This window comes from Somniosus microcephalus, chromosome 15 (assembly GCF_052327205.1).
Source record: "Somniosus microcephalus isolate GS21.2 chromosome 15, FLI_Smic_1.0, whole genome shotgun sequence".
Classification (NCBI taxonomy): domain Eukaryota; kingdom Metazoa; phylum Chordata; class Chondrichthyes; order Squaliformes; family Somniosidae; genus Somniosus; species Somniosus microcephalus.
In genome coordinates this window covers 16359727-16380666 of record NC_141001.1, presented here as the reverse complement: position 1 = coordinate 16380666, position 20940 = coordinate 16359727, and the positions used below count along the sequence as shown (strand labels likewise).

Below are 20940 nucleotides of genomic sequence, written 5' to 3'. Positions count from 1 at the left end.
GAGAGCGAGAGAGCGAGAGCGCGAGAGAGCGAGAGAGCGAGAGCGCGAGAGAGAGCGAGAGAGCGCGAGAGAGCGCGAGAGAGAGCGAGAGCGAGAGAGAGCGAGAGAGAGCGAGAGAGAGCGAGAGAGAGCGAGAGAGAGCGAGAGAGAGCGAGAGAGAGCGAGAGCGCGAGAGAGAGCGAGAGAGCGAGAGCGCGAGAGAGAGCGAGAGAGCGTGAGAGCGAGAGAGCGCGTGAGAGAGCGAGAGCGCGAGAGAGAGCGAGAGCGCGAGAGAGAGCGAGAGAGAGCGAGAGCGCGTGAGAGCGAGAGCGCGTGAGAGCGAGAGCGAGAGCGCGTGAGAGAGCGAGAGCGCGTGAGAGAGCGAGAGCGAGAGCGCGTGAGAGAGCGAGAGCGCGAGAGCGAGAGCGCGAGAGCGAGCGCGCGTGAGAGCGAGAGCGCGTGAGAGCGAGAGCGCGTGAGAGCGAGAGCAAGAGCGCGTGAGAGAACGAGAGCGCGAGAGAGCGAGAGCGAGAGCGCGTGAGAGCGAGAGCAAGAGCGCGTGAGAGAACGAGAGCGCGAGAGAGCGAGAGCGAGAGCGCGTGAGAGCGAGAGAGCGAGAGCGCGTGAGAGAGCGAGAGCGCGTGAGAGCGAGAGCGCGTGAGAGAGCGAACGAGAGCGCGTGAGAGAGCGAGCGAGAGCGCGTGAGCGAGCGAGAGCGCGTGAGAGAGCGAGAGCGCGTGAGAGAGCGAGAGCGCGAGCGAGTGAGAGCGCGAGAGTGAGAGAGTGAGAGCGCAAGAGAGAGTGAGAGCGCGTGAGTGAGCGCGTGAGAGAGTGAGAGCGCGAGAGGGAGTGAGAGTGCGAGAGAGTGAGAGCGCGTGAGAGTGAGCGCGTGAGAGCGAGAGAGCGCGCGAGAGAGCGCGAGAGAGAGAGCGCGAGAGAGAGCGCGAGAGAGAGAGCGCCAGAGAGAGAGCGCCAGAGAGAGAGCGCCAGAGAGAGAGCGCCAGAGAGAGAGCGCCAGAGAGAGAGCGCCAGAGAGAGAGAGCGCGACAGCGCGTGAGAGGGAGAGCGAGTGAGAGTGTGAGAGAGTGTGAGAGGCAGAAAGGGTGTGAGAGACAGAGAGAGGGTGAGAGTGAGACAGAGAGTGAGACAGAGAGAGTGTGAGAGAGTGAAAGTGAGTGTGAGTGTGAGTGTGAGAGTGAGTGAGTGTGAGTGTGAGTGAGAGCGCGAGAGAGTGAGAGCGCGAGAGAGTGAGAGCGCGAGAGAGAGCGCGTGAGAGAGCGCGTGAGAGAGTGCGAGAGCGCGCGAGAGAGTGAGAGCGCGCGAGAGAGTGAGAGCGCGCGAGAGAGTGAGAGCGCGCGAGAGAGTGAGAGCGCGCGAGAGAGTGAGAGCGCGCGAGAGAGTGAGAGCGCGCGAGAGAGTGAGAGCGCGCGAGAGAGTGAGAGCGCGAGAGAGTGAGAGCGCGAGAGAGTGAGAGCGCGTGAGAGAGAGTGAGAGCGCGAGAGAGAGTGAGTGCGCGTGAGAGAGAGTGAGTGCGCGTGAGAGTGAGTGCGCGTGAGAGAGAGTGAGAGCGCGTGAGAGGGAGTGAGAGCGCGTGAGAGGGAGTGAGAGCGCGTGAGAGTGAGAGCGCCAGAGAGAGTGAGAGCGCGAGAGAGAGTGTGAGCGCGAGAGAGAGTGAGAGCGCGAGAGAGAGTGAGAGCGCGAGAGTGAGAGCGCGCGAGAGAGAGTGAGAGCGCGTGAGAGAGAGTGTGAGAGCGCGTGAGAGTGAGAGCGCGTGAGAGAGAGTGAGAGCGCGTGAGAGAGAGAGCGCGCGAGAGAGTGAGAGCGCGCGAGAGAGTGAGAGCGCGAGAGTGAGAGCGCGAGAGAGAGCGCGCGAGAGAGTGAGAGCGCGCGAGAGAGTGAGAGCGCGCGAGAGAGTGAGAGCGCGCGAGAGAGTGAGAGCGCGCGAGAGAGAGTGAGAGCGCGCGAGAGAGTGAGAGCGCGCGAGAGAGTGTGAGAGCGCGCGAGAGAGAGTGAGAGCGCGCGAGAGAGTGAGAGCGCGCGAGAGAGAGTGAGAGCGCGCGAGAGAGAGAGAGCGTGAGAGAGAGTGAGAGCTCGTGAGAGAGAGCGCGAGAGAGTGAGAGCGCGTGAGAGAGAGCGCAAGCGCGAGAGAGAGCGCGCGAGAGTGAGAGCGCGAGAGAGTGAGAGCGCGAGAGAGTGAGAGAGTGAGAGCGCGTGAGAGAGAGCGTGAGAGAGTGAGAGCGCGAGAGAGTGAAAGCGCGTGAGAGAGAGTGAAAGCGCGCGAGAGAGAGTGAGTGCGCGCGAGAGAGAGTGAGAGCGCGCGAGAGAGTGAGAGCGCGCGAGAGAGAGTGAGAGCGCGAGAGAGAGTGAGAGCGCGAGAGAGAGTGAGAGCGCGAGAGAGAGTGAGAGCGCGAGAGAGAGTGAAAGCGCGAGAGAGAGTGAAAGCGCGAGAGAGAGTGAAAGCGCGAGAGAGTGAGAGCGCGAGAGAGTGAGAGCGCGAGAGAGTGAGAGCGCGAGAGAGTGAGAGCGCGAGAGAGAGTGAGAGCGCGAGAGAGTGAGAGCGCGAGAGAGTGAGAGCGCGAGAGAGAGTGAGAGCGCGAGAGAGTGAGAGCGCGAGAGGGAGAGTGAGAGAGAGTGAGAGCGAGAGAGAGTGAGAGCGCGTGAGCGAGAGAGAGTGAGAGCGCATGAGAGAGTGAGAGCGCGTGAGAGAGAGCGCAAGCGCGAGAGAGAGCGCGCGAGAGTGAGAGCGCGAGAGAGAGTGAGAGCGCGTGAGAGAGAGCGCGAGAGAGTGAGAGCGCGAGAGAGTGAAAGCGCGTGAGAGAGTGAAAGCGCGCGAGAGAGAGTGAGTGCGCGCGAGAGAGAGAGTGCGCGCGAGAGAGAGTGAGAGCGCGAGAGAGAGTGAGAGCGCGAGAGAGTGAGAGCGCGAGAGAGAGTGAAAGCGCGAGAGAGTGAGAGCGCGAGAGAGTGAGAGCGCGAGAGAGTGAGAGCGCGAGAGAGAGTGAGAGCGCGAGAGAGTGAGAGCGCGAGAGAGTGAGAGCGCGAGAGAGAGTGAGAGCGCGAGAGAGTGAGAGCGCGAGAGAGTGAGAGCGCGAGAGAGAGTGAGAGCGCGAGAGAGAGTGAGAGCGCGAGAGAGTGAGAGCGCGAGAGGGAGAGTGAGAGAGAGTGAGAGCGAGAGAGAGTGAGAGCGCGTGAGCGAGAGAGAGTGAGAGCGCATGAGAGAGCGAGAGCGCGTGAGAGAGCGAGAGCGCGCGAGCGAGAGCGCGCCAGAGAGAGCGAGAGCGCGCCAGAGAGAGCGAGAGCGCGCCAGAGAGAGCGAGAGCGCTCCAGAGAGCGAGCGAGAGCGCTCCAGAGAGCGAGCGCGCGAGAGAGCGAGAGCGCGAGAGAGAGCGAGCGCGAGAACGAGCGAGCGAGAGCGCGTGAGAGAGAGCGAGAGCGAGAGAGCGAGAGAGAGCGAGAGCGAGAGAGAGCGAGAGAGCGAGAGAGCGAGAGCGCGAGAGCGAGAGCGCGAGAGAGAGCGAGAGCGCGAGAGAGAGCGAGAGAGCGAGAGAGAGCGAGAGAGCGAGAGAGCGAGAGCGCGAGAGCGCGAGAGAGAGCGAGAGCGCGAGAGCGCGAGCGAGAGAGCGTGAGAGCGAGAGCGCGTGAGAGAGCGAGAGCGCGTGAGAGAGCGAGAGCGCGTGAGAGAGCGAGAGCGCGTGAGAGAGCGAGAGCGCGTGAGAGAGCGAGAGCGCGTGAGAGCGAGAGCGCGTGAGAGCGAGAGCGCGTGAGAGAGCGAGAGCGCGTGAGAGAGCGAGAGCGCGTGAGAGCGAGAGCGCGTGAGAGCGAGAGCGCGTGAGAGAGCGAGAGCGCGTGAGAGAGCGAGAGCGCGTGAGAGAGCGAGAGCGCGTGAGAGAGCGAACGAGAGCGCGAGAGAGCGAGCGAGAGCGCGTGAGAGAGCGAGCGAGAGCGCGTGAGAGAGCGAGCGAGAGCGCGTGAGAGAGCGAGCGAGAGAGTGAGAGCGCAAGAGTGAGAGCGCGTGAGTGAGCGCGTGAGAGTGCGAGCGCGTGAGAGAGTGAGAGCGCGAGAGGGAGTGAGAGCGCGAGTGAGCGCGAGAGTGAGCGCGTGAGAGCGCGTGAGAGAGCGAGAGCGCGTGAGAGCGAGAGCGCGTGAGAGCGAGAGCGCGTGAGAGCGAGAGCGCGTGAGAGCGAGAGCGCGTGAGAGCGAGAGCGCGTGAGAGCAAGAGCAAGAGCGCGTGAGAGCGAGAGAACGAGAGCGCGAGAGAGCGAGAGCGCGTGAGAGCGAGAGCACGTGAGAGCGAGAGCGCGTGAGAGCGAGAGCGCGTGAGAGAGCGAGCGAGAGCGCGTGAGAGAGCGAGAGCGCGAGAGCACGAGAGAGAGCGAGCGAGAGCGCGAGCGAGTGAGAGCGCGAGAGAGTGAGAGCGCGTGAGTGAGCGCGAGAGTGAGCGCGAGAGAGCGAGAGCGCGTGAGAGAGCGAGAGCACGTGAGAGCGAGAGCGCGTGAGAGCGAGAGCGCGCGAGAGCGCGTGAGAGCGAGAGCGCGTGAGAGCGAGAGCAAGAGCGCGTGAGAGAACGAGAGCGCGAGAGAGCGAGAGCGCGTGAGAGCGCGAGAGCGCGAGAGAGCGAGAGCGCGAGAGAGCGAGAGCGCGAGAGAGCGAGAGCGCGTGAGAGAGCGAGCGAGAGTGCGTGAGAGAGCGAGCGAGAGAGCGAGCGAGAGCGCGTGAGAGAGCGAGAGCGCGAGAGCACGAGAGAGAGCGAGCGAGAGCGAGAGAGTGAGAGAGTGAGAGCGCGAGAGAGTGAGAGCGCGAGAGAGTGAGAGCGCGAGAGAGAGAGTGAGAGCGCAAGAGAGAGTGAGAGCGCGTGAGTGAGCGCGTGAGAGAGCGAGAGGGAGTGAGAGCGCGTGAGAGTGAGCGCGTGAGAGCGCGAGAGAGCGCGAGAGAGAGAGCGCGAGAGAGAGAGCGCGAGAGAGAGAGCGCGAGAGAGAGAGCGCGAGAGAGAGAGCGCGAGAGAGAGAGCGCGAGAGAGAGCGCGAGAGAGAGAGCGCGAGAGAGAGAGCGCGAGAGAGAGAGCGCGACAGCGCGTGAGAGGGAGAGCGAGTGAGAGTGTGAGAGAGTGTGAGAGGCAGAAAGGGTGTGAGAGACAGAGAGAGGGTGAGAGTGAGACAGAGAGTGAGACAGAGAGTGAGACAGAGAGAGTGTGAGAGTGAAAGTGAGTGTGAGTGTGAGTGTGAGTGTGAGTGTGAGTGAGTGAGAGTGAGAGTGAGAGTGAGAGTGAGAGTGAGTGTGAGTGTGAGTGTGAGTGTGAGTGTGAGTGAGTGAGAGTGAGAGTGAGAGTGAGAGTGAGAGTGAGTGTGAGTGTGAGAGTGAGAGTGAGAGTGAGAGTGAGAGTGATGAGAGTGATGAGAGGGAGAGGGAGAGGGAGAGTGAGAGTGAGAGTGAGTGTGAGAGTGTGAGTGTGAGAGTGAGAGTGTGAGAGTGATGAGAGGGAGAGGGAGAGGGAGAGGGAGAGTGAGACTGAGACTAAGATTGAGAGAGGGAGGGGGCGGGAAAGAGGGGGCGGGAAAGAGAGAGTTTGAGAGTAAGACTGTAAGAGAGTGTGAGGGAGAGAGATAGGGAGAGAGGGAGAATGTGCGTGAGAGAGTGTAAGAGAGGATTTTTAAAAGTTTGTTTATGGGATGTGGGCGTCGCTGGCAAGGCCAGCATTTATTGCCCTTCCCTAATTACCCTCGAGAAGGTGGTGGTGAGCCGCCTTCTTGAACTGCTGCAGTCCGTGTGGTGAAAGTACTCCCACAGTGCTGTTAGGTAGGGAGTTCCAGGATTTTGACCCAGCGACGATGAAGGATCGGCGATATACTTCCAAGTCAGGATGGTGTGTGACTTGCAGGGGAACTTGGAGGTGGTGGTGTTCCTATGCGCCTGCTGCCCTTGTCCTGCTAGGTGGTAGAGGTCGCGGGTTTGGGAGGTGCTGCCGAAGATGCCTTGGCGAGTTGCTGCAGTGCATCTTGTAGATGGTACACACTGCAGCCACGGTGCGCCGGTGGTGGAGGGAGTGAATGTTTAAGGTGGTTGATGGGGTGCCAATCAAGTGGGTGGCTTTGTCCTGGATGGTGTTGAGCTTCTTGAGTGTTGTTGGAGCTGCACTCATCCAGGCAAGTGGAGAGTATTCCATCACACTCCTTACTTGTGCCTTGTCGATGGTGGAAAGGCTTTGGGGAGTCAGGAGGTGAGACACTCGCTGCAGAATACCTAGCCTCTGACCTGCTCTTGTTGCCACAGTATTGATGTGGCTGGTCCAGTTAAGTTTCTGGTCAATGGTGACCCCCAGGATGTTGATGGAGGGGGATTCGGCGATGGCAATCCCATTGAATATCAAGAGGCGGTGGTTAGACTCTCGCTTGTTGGAGATAGTCATTGCCTGGCACTTCTGTGGTGTGAATGTTACCTGCCACTTATCAGCCCAAGCCTGAACGTCGTCCAGGTCTTATTGCATGTGGGCATGGACTGCTTCATTATCTGTGGAGTTGTGAATGGCACTGAGCATTGTGCAGTCATCAGCGAACATCCCCATTTCTGGCCTTATGTTGGAGGGAAGGTCATTGATGAAGCAGCTGAAGATGGTTGGGCCTAGGACACTGCCCTGAGGAACGCCTGCAGCGATGTCCTGGGGCTGTGATGATTGACCTTCAAGCACCACAACCACCTTCCTTTGTGCTAAGTATGACTCCAGCCAGTGGAGAGTTTTACCCCCCGATTCCCACTGACTTCAGTTTTACTGGGGCTCCTTGAAGCCACATTAGGTCAAATGCTGCCTTGATGTCAAGGGCAGTTACTCTCACCTCACTCTGGAATTCAACTCTTTTGTCTATGTTCGGACCAAGGCTGTAATAAGGCCGGGAGCAGAGTGGTCTTGGCGGAACCCAAACTGGCATCAGTGAGCAGGTTATTGGTGAGTAAGTGCCGCTTGATAGCTCTGTCGATGACACCTTCCATCACTTTGCTGATGATTGAGAGTAGACTGATGGGGCGGTAATTGGCCGGGTTGGATTTGCCCTACTTTTTGTGGACAGGACATACCTGGGCAGTTTTCCACATTGTTGGATAGATGCCAGTGTTGTAGCTGTACTGGAACAGCTTGGCGAGAGGCGCGGCTAGTTCTGGAGCACAAGTCTTCAGCACGATAGCCAGGATGTTGTCAGGGCCCATAGCCTTTGCTGTATCCAGTGCACTCAGCCGTTTCTTGATATCACGTGGAGTGAATCAAATTGGCTGAAGACTGGCTTCTGTGATGATGGGGCCCTGAGGAGGAGGCCGATATGGATCATCCACTCGGCACATCTGGCTGAAGATGGTTGCAAACGCTTCAGCCTTGTCTTTTGCACTCATGTGCTGGGCTCCACTATCATTGAGGATGGGGATATTCATGGAGCCTCCTCCTCCCGTTAGTTGTTTAATGGTTCACCACCATTCACAACTTGATGTGGCAGGACTGCAGAGCTTTGATCTGATCCGTTGATTGTGGGATTGCTTAGCCCTGTCTATAGCATGCTGCTTCCGCTTTTTAGCATGCATGTAGTCCTGTGTTGCAGCTTCCCCAGGTTGGCACCTCATTTTTAGGTACGGCTGGTGCTGTTCCCGGCATGCTCTTCTACACTCCTTATTGAACCAGGGCTGGTCCCCTGGCTTGATGGTAATGGTAGAGTGAGGGAATATACCGGGCCATGAAATTACAGGTTGTGGTGGAATACAATTCTGTTGCTGCTGATGGCCCACAGTGCCTCATGGATGCCCAATTTTAAGCTGCTAGATCTGTTCTGCATCTGTCCCATTTAGCATGGTGGTAGTGCCACACAACACGGTGGAGGGTGTCCTCAGTGTGAAGACGGGACTTCGTTTCCACAATGACTATCATTGACAGATGCATCTGTGACAGGTGAGGGTGAGAGTAAGGGCAAGAGAGATAGTGTGAGAGAGTGTGAGAGCGAGAGAGTCTGAGAGAGAGTGAGAGAGAGAGAGAGAGAGAGAGCGAGAGAGAGAGAGTGAGAGAGAGAGAGTCTGAGAGTGAGAGTGTGAGAGAGAGTGAGAGTGTGAGAGAGTGTGAGAGAGTGTGAGAGAGAGAGTGAGAGAGAGTCTGAGAGTGAGAGAGAGTCTGAGAGAGAGTGAGAGAGAGTGTGTGAGAAAGTGAGAGAGAGTGTGAGTGAGAGAGAGTGAGAGAGAGAGTGTGAGAGAGAGTGTCAGAGTGAGAGAGGGTGAGAGAGAGAGTGTGAGAGAGAGAGAGAGAGAGAGAGAGAGAGAGAGTGTGAGAGTGTCAGAGTGAGAGAGGGTGAGAAAGTTAGTGAGTGAGAGTGAGTATGAGAGAATGAGTGAGAGAATGAGAGAGAGTATGAGAGTGAGAGTATGAGTGTGTGCAAGAGTGAGAGAGAGCATGTGTGAGAGAGAGGGTGAGAGCGAGGACGAGAGAGGGTGAGAGGGTGAGAAAGTGAGAATGAGAGAGAGTGTGAGATTGAGTGTGAGAGAATGAGAGAGTGTGAGCGAGTATGTGAGCGAGGGTGGGAGTGTACGAGAGAGTGTGAGAGAGACTATGAGAATGAGTGAGAGAGAATGAAGGAGAGTGGGAGAAAGTATGAGTGGGTGAGTGTGAGAGAGAGGGTGTGAGTGTGTGTGATAGAGTGTGAGAGTGAAAGTTTGAGAGAGTGTGAGTGTGTGAGATTGAGAGTGTAAGAGATGAGTGTGAGGGAGAGAGGGCGTGTGAGGGGGAGAGGTAGAGTGAAAGACAGAAAGAGAAAGGCATATTCCCCGGTTAACACCACTCAGCAAGACCTGCCTTACCCATGCCTGACACTGGATGGCAGTGTGGGACAGAGCTGCTTTACCCATGCCCGACACTGGGTGGCATTGTGGGACAGAGCTGCTTTACCCATGCCCGACACTGGGTGGCAGTGTGGGACAGAGCTGCTTTACCCATGCCCGACACTGGGTGGCAGTGTGGGACAGAGCTGCTTTACCCATGCCCGACACTGGATGGCAGTGTGGGACAGAGCTGCTTTACCCATGCCCGACACTGGATGGCAGTGTGGGACAGAGCTGCTTTACCCATGCCCGACACTGGATGGCAGTGTGGGACAGAGCTGCTTTACCCATGCCCGACACTGGATGGCAGTGTGGGACAGAGCTGCTTTACCCATGCCCGACACTGGATGGCAGTGTGGGACAGAGCTGCTTTACCCATGCCCGACACTGGATGGCAGTGTGGGACAGAGCTGCTTTACCCATGCCCGACACTGGATGGCAGTGTGGGACAGAGCTGCTTTACCCATGCCCGACACTGGATGGCTGTGTGGGACAGAGCTGCTTTACCCATGCCCGACACTGGATGGCAGTGTGGGACAGAGCTGCTTTACCCATGCCCGACACTGGATGGCAGTGTGGGACAGGGCTGCTTTACCCATGCCCGACACTGGGTGGCAGTGTGGGACAGGGCTGCTTTACCCATGCCCGACACTGGGTGGCAGTGTGGGACAGAGCTGCTTTACCCATGCCCGACACTGGGTGGCAGTGTGGGACAGAGCTGCTTTACCCATGCCCGACACTGGGTGGCAGTGTGGGACAGAGCTGCTTTACCCATGCCCGACACTGGATGGCAGTGTGGGACAGAGCTGCTTTACCCATGCCCGACACTAGATGGCAGTGTGGAACAGAGCTGCTTTACCCATGCCTGACACTGGGTGGCAGTGTGGGACAGAGCTGCTTTACCCATGCCGAACACTGGATGGCAGTGTGGGACAGAGCTGCTTTACCCATGCCGAACACTGGATGGCAGTGTGGGACAGAGCTGCTTTACCCATGCCCGACACTGGGTGGCAGTGTGGGACAGAGCTGCTTTACCCATGCCCGACACTGGGTGGCAGTGTGGGACAGTGCGGCTGCAGGAAGAGGCTCTCTTTCACACTCATTCTGCCAGTGTTGGTCTGCTGCCCTCAATTGATTTTGTAGTCTTTTCAAGTGGTTGGATAGGGCAGGTCTTCAGATTTCAGTGACAGAGCAGAACAGCCAAGAGTAATGGAGCGACTACCTCTGCAGCTTACGCCTATGTCCGCAGATCTCTCTGTGCTCAACAAGACAGGAATGACTGGCTTGCAAACAAACTCTCCCCAACAATGCTGTCCCTTACAGACACATCAGCGACAGCTGCGCAGAAGCAGCTTTTGAACACTGGGATATAGAAAGTACAGAGGAGATCTAAAAAAGGGAATGGGGCAAAAAGAGAATGAGAATAGATTAGCGGCTAACTTAAAAGGGAACCCAAAAGTCTTTTATAAACATGTAAATAGTAAATGGTTAGTCAAAGGAAGGGTGGGGCCGATTAGTGACTAAAAAGATGATCTTGTGGAGGCAGAGGGCAAGGCTGAGGTACTAAGTGAGTATTTTGCATCTGTCTTCACTAGAGAAGTGGATGCTGCCAATGTAGCAGTGAAGGAGGAGGCAGCAACGATATGGGATGGGATAAAAATAGGCAGGGAATGAGGACTGCCAAACTTTTAAGTACAAAGTAGAAAATCACCCGGCCCGGATGGGATGCATCCTTGGTTACTGAGGGAAGTGAGGATGGAAATTGCGGAGGTGCAGGCCACCATCTTCCAATCCTCCTTGGATATGGCAGTGGTCGGTAACCAGAGGACACAGATTTAAGGTGATTGGCAAAGGAACCAGAGGCGACATGAGGAAAAACTTTATTTTTTAAACGCAGTAAATTGTTATAATCTGGAATGCACTGCCTGAAAGGCTGGTGGAAGCAGATACAATAATAACATTCAAAAGAGAATTGGATAAATACTTGAAGGGAAAATACTTACAGGGCAATGAGGAAAGCGCAGGTGAGTGGGACTAATTGGATAGCTCTACCAAAGAGCCAGCACAGGCAGGATGGGCTGAACGGCCTCCTTCAGTGCGCTTTCATTGTATGATTCGATAATGTTAGAATGAGTTGCGTAGGTCCCTGGTTAAACAGCTGACAGCCAGTGGTACCTTTAACCACAGGCTGCAGTGCAATCAATGAAACAAGTGTTCACAAATCTCTTTCAATGACTCATTAAACAAGCCCGAGGCACTGACACAAATTACACCCTTGAGCACGATGCCAGAACTGGTGCCTTCCTTCCCAGGTTGGCAACGGTTCATTAAGCTTAACAACACTGAGAAAAGACACTGGGGGGGGGGAAAAAGAGGGCACTAACTTCGCCGGGACGCTACTTTTAGCACTCGAAAATGTTAGCGGCCCCTCGCCGTAAGTTCAGTGGTAGCGTCCCAAGCAGCAGACGGGGTGCGACTGGAGTCAATAGCAGTCAATATCGCAGCGGCACGTAATACCACGCGTGTCGGCACGTAGCACCGCAGGCCTCCCCCCGCTGATTGAAGGGGGGGGCCCAGCGCTGCGCGCACGGGGGCCCTGCTGGACCACTGGAAGTGGGGTGCCAGAAAAACAGCCCAGCACTCAAGAGGAGTGCCGGGCTGAGCGATCACGGCCGACACCTCGAATATAAGAGGGGAAGGGGGCAGGTGCTGGCAGGTGGCCAGAAAAAAAAAGCCTGACCCCTGCCCGTTACCTTGCGCCACCGCGGCTGCAAAACCACACCCTGACCCCGTCAGATATATTGTCCGGCGAGACGCCAGGCTACCGCCGCCGCTAACCTCCCGCAAAGCAACACAATTTAACACCCACTGTCTGTTAAAGTGGCTCAAACTATCAGGGCCCAACCTCTGCAGCACTCGGTGTATGGGAATGAGCTTCCGGAGGCAGCTTACCTGCTGGTAGTAGATGTAGGCCAAGATTCCAGCCAGGATCTCCAGGAGGAAGATGACAAGCAGCAAGGCAAAATACTGCAAAGGAGAGAGAGAGAGAGTTCCCATCACAATGTGTCACCTCGAACTCTTCTCCCACAGCTCGGACACACCAAAACATCACAACACAATGCACACTCGCAAACATCAACAACACAATGCACACTCCCAAACATCACAACACAATGCACAGTCCCAAACATCACAACACAATGCACACCCCAAACATCACAACCCAATGCACAGCCCCAAACATCAACAAATGCCCACGCCCAAACATCACAACACAATGCACACCCCAAACATCACAACACAGTGCACATCCCAAAACATCAACACAATGCACACCCCCAAACATCAACACAATGCACACCCCCAAACATCAACACAATGCACACTCCCAAACATCACAACACAATGCACACCCCAAACATCACAACACAATGCACACCCCAAACATCACAACACAATGCACACCCCAAACATCACAACACAATGCACACCCCAAACATCACAACACAATGCACACCCCAAAACATCAACACAATGCACACTCCCAATCACCACAACACAATGCACACTCCCAAACATCACAACACAATGCACACCCCAAAACATCAACACAATGCACACCCCAAACATCACAACACAATGCGCACTCCCAATCACAACACAATGCACACCCCAAACATCACAACACAATGCACACTCCCAATCACCACAACACAATGCACACTCCCAAACATCACAACACAATGCACACCCCAAACATCACAACACAATGCACACTCCCAAACATCACAACACAATGCACACCCCAAACATCACAACACAATGCACACTCCCAATCATCACAACACAATGCACACTCCCAAACATCACAACACAATGCACACCCCAAAACATCAACACAATGCACACTCCCAAACACAATATAATGCACACCCCCAATCACAATACAATGCACACCCCCAAACATCACAACACAATGCACCCCCCCAAACATCACAACACAATGCACACTCCCAAACATCACCACAATGCACACTCCCAAACATCACCACAATGCACACCCCCAATCACAACACAATGCAGCCCCCCAATCACAACACAATGCACACTTCCAATCACAACACAATGCATACCCCCAATCAACACAATGCACACCCCCAAACATCAACACAATGCACACCCCCAAACATCACAACACAATGCAGCCCCCCAATCACAACACAATGCACACTTCCAATCACAACACAATGCACACCCCCAAACATCAACACAATGCACACCCCCAAACATCAACACAATGCACACCCCCAAACATCAACACAATGCACACCCCCAATCACCACAATGCACCCCCAAACATCACAACACAATGCACCCCCCCAAACATCAACACAATGCACACTTCCAATCACAACACAATGCACACCCCCAAACATCAACACAATGCACACCCCCAAACATCAACACAATGCACACCCCCAAACATCACCACAATGCACCCCCAAACATCACAACACAATGCACCCCCCCAAACATCACAACACAATGCACCCCCCCAAACATCACAACACAATGCACACCCCCAAACATCACAACACAATGCACACCCCCAAACATCACAACACAATGCACCCCCCCATCACAACACAATTCACCCCCCAAACATCACAACACGATGCACACTCCCAAACATCACAACACAATGCACACCCCCAAACATCACAACACAATGCACCCCCCAAACATCACAACGCAATGCACCCCCCCAAACATCACCACAATGCACACCCCCAAACATCACAACACAATGCACACCCCCAAACATCACAACACAATGCACCCCCCCCAAACATCACAACACAATGCACACCCCCAAACATCACACAATGCACACTCCCAAACATCAACACAATGCACACCCCCAAACATCACAACACAATGCACACTCCCAAACATCACAACACAATGCACCCCCCCAAACATCACAACACAATGCACACTCCCAAACATCAACACAATGCACACCCCCAAACATCACAACACAATGCACACTCCCAAACATCACAACACAATGCACACCCCCAAACATCACAACACGATGCACACCCCCAAACATCACAACACAATGCACACTCCCAAACATCAACACAATGCACACCCCCAAACATCACAACACAATGCACACCCCCAAACATCACAACACAATGCACACCCCCAAACATCACAACACAATGCACACCCCCAAACATCACAACACAATGCACACTCCCAAACATGAAATTGGGTTGTGAGGTGCAGAATTCACTGAATATGAGATCAGAGAGTTGTGGGGAGAGGGCAATGATATCCAGACAGGGAGGGTACACTCCAAGTCCCCTTCAGACTGAGGGTAAGGGCCCCGAATCAACTTTGCCAGGATTGGAATTGGCCTCTTCATAACGAGCAGTCAAACAACTTTCAATATTTTAGGCGGCCCAACATGTAATGTTCCAGCTTTAAACTTCACCAGGTCACGACAGACAATAAACCACAGAAACACAGGCCTGCGTTACCATAGTAACCGTTACTGCCTACGTTAACTACAGTTCATAGATCTCCAGTAACACATAGACCAGAACCCGGCGATGGGCCTCACTTTAATCTTCCTTAATCTACAGACACAGCCTGTACAGCGAGAGGGCCCAGCTTGCCCCAGCTGTAATATGAGGGCTCCGTTTATTGTCCCCTGCTGTCTGTTCCTATAAGCAGCCCTCTGATCATTTCCATACTGCTATACCAAACATGGAGCTGCACGCACCTCTCCACAACTGTCTGCACATGCTCGTATCAAGCACTGAGCATGCCAAAGGTCTGAGTCACCACACTGGAACCCAGACCCCAACCTCCCATACTAGACACAGGCCCTGAACACAAACCCAGCCCCCAGTACCAGACACTGGCCCCGAGCACAGATACAGCCTCCCGTAGCAGACACAGGCCCAGAACATAAATCCAGCCCCCAACCTCCCGTACCAAACACAGGTCCTGAACACAAACTCAGCCCCAGCCTCCCATACCAGACACAGGCCCCGAACACAGGCACAACCCGCTGCCTCCCGTACCAAACACAGGCCCTGAACAAAGACCCAGCCCCCCGTACTAGACAAAGGCCCTGAACACAAACCCAGCCCCAGCCTCCCGTACCAGACACAGGCCCCGAACACAGGCACAACCCGCAGCCTCCCGTACCAGACACAGGCCCCGAACACAGGCCCAACCCCCAGCCTCCCGTACCAGACACAGGCCCTGAACACAAACCCAGCCCCCAAACTCCCTAACAGACACAGGCCTTGAACACAGACCCAGCCCCCAGTACTAGACACAGGCCCTGAACACAAACCCAGTCCCCAGCCTCCCGTACCAGACACAGGCCCTGAACACAAACCCAGCCCCCAACCTCCCTAACAGACACAGACCCTGAACATAAACCCAGCCACCAACCTCCCTAACAGACACAGGCCTTGAAAACAGACCCAGGCCTTGAAAACAGACCCAGCCCCCAGTACTAGACACAGGCCCCAACCTCCCGTACTAGACACAGGCCCTGAACACAAACCCAGCCCCCGAACTCCCGAACAGACACAGGCCTTGAAAACAGACCCAGGCCTTGAACACAGACCCAGCCCCCAGTACTAGACACAGGCCTTGAACACAAACCCAGTCCCCAGCCTCCCGTACCAGACACAGGCCCTGAACACAAACCCAGCCCCCAACCTCCCTAACAGACACAGACCCTGAACATAAACCCAGCCACCAACCTCCCTAACAGACACAGGCCTTGAAAACAGACCCAGGCCTTGAAAACAGACCCAGCCCCCAGTACTAGACACAGGCCCCAACCTCCCGTACTAGACACAGGCCCTGAACACAAACCCAGTCCCCAGCCTCCCGTACCAAACATAGGCCCTGAACACAGACCCAGCTCCCAATCTCCTGTACCAGACACGGGCCCAATCTCCTGTACCAGGCATGGGCCCAATCTCCTGCGCCAGGCACGGGCCCAATCTCCTGCGCCAGACACCGGCCCAATCTCCTGCGCCAGACACCGGCCCAATCTCCTGCGCCAGGCACCGGCCCAATCTCCTGCGCCAGACGCCGGCCCAATCTCCTGTACCAGACGCCGGCCCAATCTCCTATACCAGACACAGGCCCAATCTCCTGTACCAGACACCGGCCCAATCTCCTGCGCCAGACACGGGCCCAATCTCCTGCGCCAGACACCGGCCCAATCACCTGCGCCAGACACAGGCCCAATCTCCTGTACCAGACACCGGCCCAATCTCCTGTACCAGACACGGGCCCAATCTCCTGTATTAGACACCAGCCCAATCTCCTGTACCAGACACGGGCCCAATCACCTGCACCAGACACGGGCCCAATCACCTGCACCAGACACCGGCCCAATCTCCTGCACCAGACACCGGCCCAATCACCTGTGCCAGACACGGGCCCAATCTCCTGCATCAGACACAGGCCCAATCTCCTGTACCAGACACCGGCCCTGAACACAGGTCCAGCCTCCCATCATTCACTGATCCCGTTCTTCCTGGACCCTCAGTATTATGCCTGCTTCTGGGGTAACAGAACAATCCCACGGCCTGCCAGCACAGCTTCAGACCCTGGTCATGGGCCACAGCTTGGCCTCAGGAGCATGCTGCCACCAGTGTCTACCAGCACTTCAGAAGGATGGTGGACAACTGCCATCAGGTCTTACCAGGGCAGTCCACCGCTCCAGCCTCCCACAGACTCAGCCTCTGCAGTGCAAAATCCTGGGGTACCAGGCACCATCTCCCAACGGTGACTGAGGCCAGCTGATTATTGTGTCAAATTCACAGCAGTTTCACTATTTTCAAACCAAACACAAATGTAGCTGCACAAAGAAAATCTACCACCCTTGCAACTTGATACTAATCTCTGAACGGGCAGGAGAAGGTTCCAGAATATTCAGAGTAAAGCTGGGTGGGTTCTATTGCATCAAGACCCCTCTTTCAATCATTCAATCGGACAGTGCAATTCTCTGGGCTGAAATAGAAGCCGCAGAATGTTACTGAATACAAGCGGGAGGGCAACCTCAAAGCCCACACAAATCACAGAGGGTGCAGCACAGCACAGTAGGCGAGGGACAAGCTGGAGTTTTTGGGGCTGCAGTTACTGGGGGTTTTGGGGCCTGCAGTTACTGGGTGTTTTGGGGTCTGCAGTTACTGGGTGTTTTGGGGTCTGCAGTTACTGGGTGTTTTGGGGTCTGCAGTTACTGGGTGTTTTGGGGTCTGCAGTTAATGGGGGTTTTGGGGCCTGCAGTTTCTGAGGGTTTTGGGGCCTGCAGTTACTGGGGTTTTGGGACCTGCAGTTACTGGGGGTTTTGGGGGCCTGCAGTTACTGGGGGTTTTGGGGCCTGCAGTTACTGGGGGTTTTGGGGCCTGCAGTTTCTGAGGGTTTTGGGGGCCTGCAGTTACTGGGGGTTTTGGGGTCTGCAGTTACTGGGTGTTTTGGGGTCTGCAGTTACTGGGGGTTTTGGGGCCTGCAGTTACTGAGGGTTTTGGGGCCTGCAGTTACTGAGGATTTTGGGGCCTGCAGTTACTGAGGGTTTTGGGGCCTGCAGTTACTGGGGGTTTTGGTGCCTGCAGTTACTGAGGGTTTTGGTGCCTGCAGTTACTGGGGGTTTTGGGGCCTGCAGATACTGGGGGTTTTGGTGCCTGCAGTTACTGAGGGTTTTGGGGCCTGCAGTTACTGGGAGTTTTGGGGCCTGCGGTTACTGAGGGTTTTTGGGCCAGCAGTTACTGTGGGTTTTGGTGCCTGCAGTTACTGGGGGTTTTGGGGCCTGCAGTTACTGAGGGTTTTGGTGCCTGCAGTTACTGAGGGTTTTGGTGCCAGCAGTTACTGAGGGTTTTGGGGCCTGCAGATACTGTGGGTTTTGGGGCCTGCAGTTACTGAGGGTTTTGGGGCCTGCAGTTACTGGGGGTTTTGGGGCCTGCAGTGACTGGGGTTTTGGTGCCTGCAGTTACTGAGGGTTTTGGGGCCTGCAGTTACTGGGGGTTTTGGGGCCTGCAGTTACTGGGTGTTTTGGGGCCTGCAGTTACTGGGGGTTTTGGGGCCTGCAGTTACTGGGGGTTTTGGGGCCTGCAGTCACTGAGGGTTTTGGGGCCTGCAGATACTGAGGGTTTTGGGGCCTGCAGATACTGGGGGTTTTGGGGCCTGCAGTTACTGAGTGTTTTGGGAGCTTGCATTTACTGGGGGTTTTGGGGCCTGCAGTGACTGGGATTTTGGTGCCTGCAGTTACTGGGGGTTTTGGGGCCTGCAGTTACTGAGGGTTTTGGTGCCTGCAGTTACTGAGGGTTTTGGGGCCTGCAGTTACTGAGGGTTTTGGGGCCTGCAGTTACTGAGGGTTTTGGGGCTTGCAGTTACTGGGGGTTTTGGGGCCTGCAGTTACTGGGGGTTTTGGGGCCTGCAGTTACTGGGGGTTTTGGGGCCTGCAGTTACTGGGGGTTTTGGGAGCTTGCAGTTACTGGAGGGTTTTGGGGCCGGCAGTTACTGGGGGTTTTGGGGCCTGCAGTTACTGAGGGTTTTGGGGCCTGCAGTTACTGGAGAAATGCATCCATCAGTCCTTGTATCAGCCGGCAGGTCTGAATACCAGAGAACACCCCTCACAGGGCAGGCATGCCCCAGCCTGCCTAGTGTTCAGACGCCCTGACTGCTGACTCAGGTTTCTTCCTCAGACAGACCTCTCTGACTCCACACAGATAACTAACTACAGAGAGCTGACTAGGCATTGGGTGCGATCGTCTGGAGTAGATGCTGGCAACGGGACAGCACTGCATAGCGCACATTCCTGTGGTCATGTCTGCCGCACCAGCGGGCAGATGCTCACTCCCAAACAGCAGTGTCTTCCTGTTAACGGACGCCTCTTCCCCCAAACTGATGGCAGGGTCCTGGGCAGGAAGACAAGACAACAGTCGTCATTCAAGGGGTGAGCCGGTGGCCTCCCCATCTGGGTGCTAAGATTACATTGTGTTACATCAAGTCTACAGCTCAGAAACAGGCCATTTGGCCCAACTGGTCCATGCCCATGTTTATATTCCACACGAGCCTCGTCCAACCCATCTTCATCGAAGTCCATGAACATACCTTCTATTCCTTTGTTCCTCACGAATTTACCGAGCTTCCCCTTAAATGCATCTATGCTAATTGCCTCAAGCACTCCTCGTGGTAGCGAGTTCCACATTCTCACCAGTCTCTGGGTAAAAATATTCTGCTGAATTCCCTATTGGATTTATTCGTGAATATCTTATATTTATGGCCCCTAGTTCTGGTCTCCCCCACAAGTGGAAGCATCTTCTCTCCGTAGGGCGAGTCCCTCCTGTGCCTGCAGTTCGCTCATTCACTTGGTTTGAAGATTGAAACATTATTCAGAGTTCCCGTGCCCGACAGCACACATTATATTTATATATGTATTCTCACAGGCTGATACCCTGCTCACTCAATGCCCACACACAACTCTTCTGGGGCACTGAGGTCCACTGTCAGGTCAGGAGTTAAACCTGCCATCTTAGTCTACTCGAGCTAAAACAAGAATTACACTTTTGCATTGCCTCAAATCTTTTAACTTTTAAAATAAACAGGGCGATCACCACTTTAAGGATATAAAGAAGCCATTAACCTGCATGTTTGGGGTTTAAAGGAAAGGTCCCCGGCCAAAAGCATCTGGGAGTGAGCAATCGAGAGGGCCGTAGGAAAGGTAGCTGTGAACAGACAGCCAAAGACCCCCCGCCACCCCTGACTGGCAGTCAGTGACACAAATAGCTGGGAATACAGGTTCCCCACTGCGAGGGGGCCTAACATGGAGAAGGTTTAAAGGTTGCAGCCCGAAGTTAGTCTATTTTTATAAATACCATTCCTGTTTAAGAGTCAATGGCCTTGGCAGGTTCAGCATCACCCACACAGCCCAGACTTTGCTGAGTACAGACAGTGAGCCCAAGACAAAGGGCCCCGTCCTCCTGGAGCAAACGTCCCTGCAGCCAAGCATTGCCCAGCCTCTCGGCAACTACTGGGGATTGGCACCAGTTCATGTCAAACCCAGAGTTCAATAACAGGATTTGGCAAGATAGCGACACAGGGGCAGAAGTAGGCCATTCAGCCCCTCCAGTCGGTTCTGTCATTCTACTGGATCATGGCTTATATATTTATCGTGCCCAGTAACCCAGAAACTAGACTTACCCAGTAACTGATATTACAGGTAGTGTCCAGTGACACAGAGTTAGGAAGCAGTGGCAGTGAGAGACAGTAGGTTGAGGATCGCTAACCCAACAGTCTGAGACAAAAACTGGACACATACAGCGCTTCACTCCACCCAGCAACAACTCACCATTTAAGGCTATTTCACTCACTCATTCACCCACACACTTTGATGCCACGAGCTCTGTGTCCCGTCAGTTCTCCCATTTTAACCCTTTGGTATCTCTGTAATCCCCGGCATTCTGCACACACAAGTAGTTCTCAGGGACAGGCTGGTGTCGCGAGTTAGAACATGAGCCTCACACCTCTGGGACTTGTGATTAACCATTGCCCCCAAAAAGCAAATACAGTCTCCCGTCTGCAATAAGATCACCAGAGCATCTCAGCCAGTGGGCTCGCTCTCTCGGGGGCACTGGTGCAGCTCAGGACTGTCCCCTGTACTGAACTCTGTGACAATGGACCAGATTTATAGCCAGGGGGAATATAACTGGTGGGAACAAACTCCTAAATAATACAAACACATGGAAGCTGCCTGTTAAAAGGGACAACAAATCAGTGTGAAATCCCCCCCACAGACACCACAGAGAACGGCCCCCACCCCGGCAAACCACAGAAAACACCTCCCGAACCTATTAGTTAACTATTAAATAAAATAGTGGAAGTTATAAACTTTCATCAGACCTGAAACCTTAACGCTTGTTTCTCCCTCCACAGATGCTGCCCGACCTGCTGAGTATTGCCAGCAATTTCTGTTTTTATTTCAGATTTCCAGCATCCGCAGTGTTTTGCTTATGTCAATTTAGGACTCAATAAATTCTTCTTTACACAAGGTGTAATAGAGCTATTAATAAATAATAA

General features: G+C 55.0%; 1 protein-coding gene across 1 annotated transcript in view; it reads right to left on the bottom strand.

Annotated features, from left to right (window-relative positions):
* LOC147106561 (CD82 antigen-like) overlaps positions 1-20940 on the bottom strand; it is a 115301-nt gene that overhangs the window by 53167 nt on the left and 41194 nt on the right. Inside the window, exon 4 of the mRNA XM_086008479.1 lies at positions 11248-11841. Coding sequence (XP_085864605.1) covers positions 11248-11841 — 594 coding nt within the window. The remainder of the gene's footprint in view (positions 1-11247; positions 11842-20940) is intronic.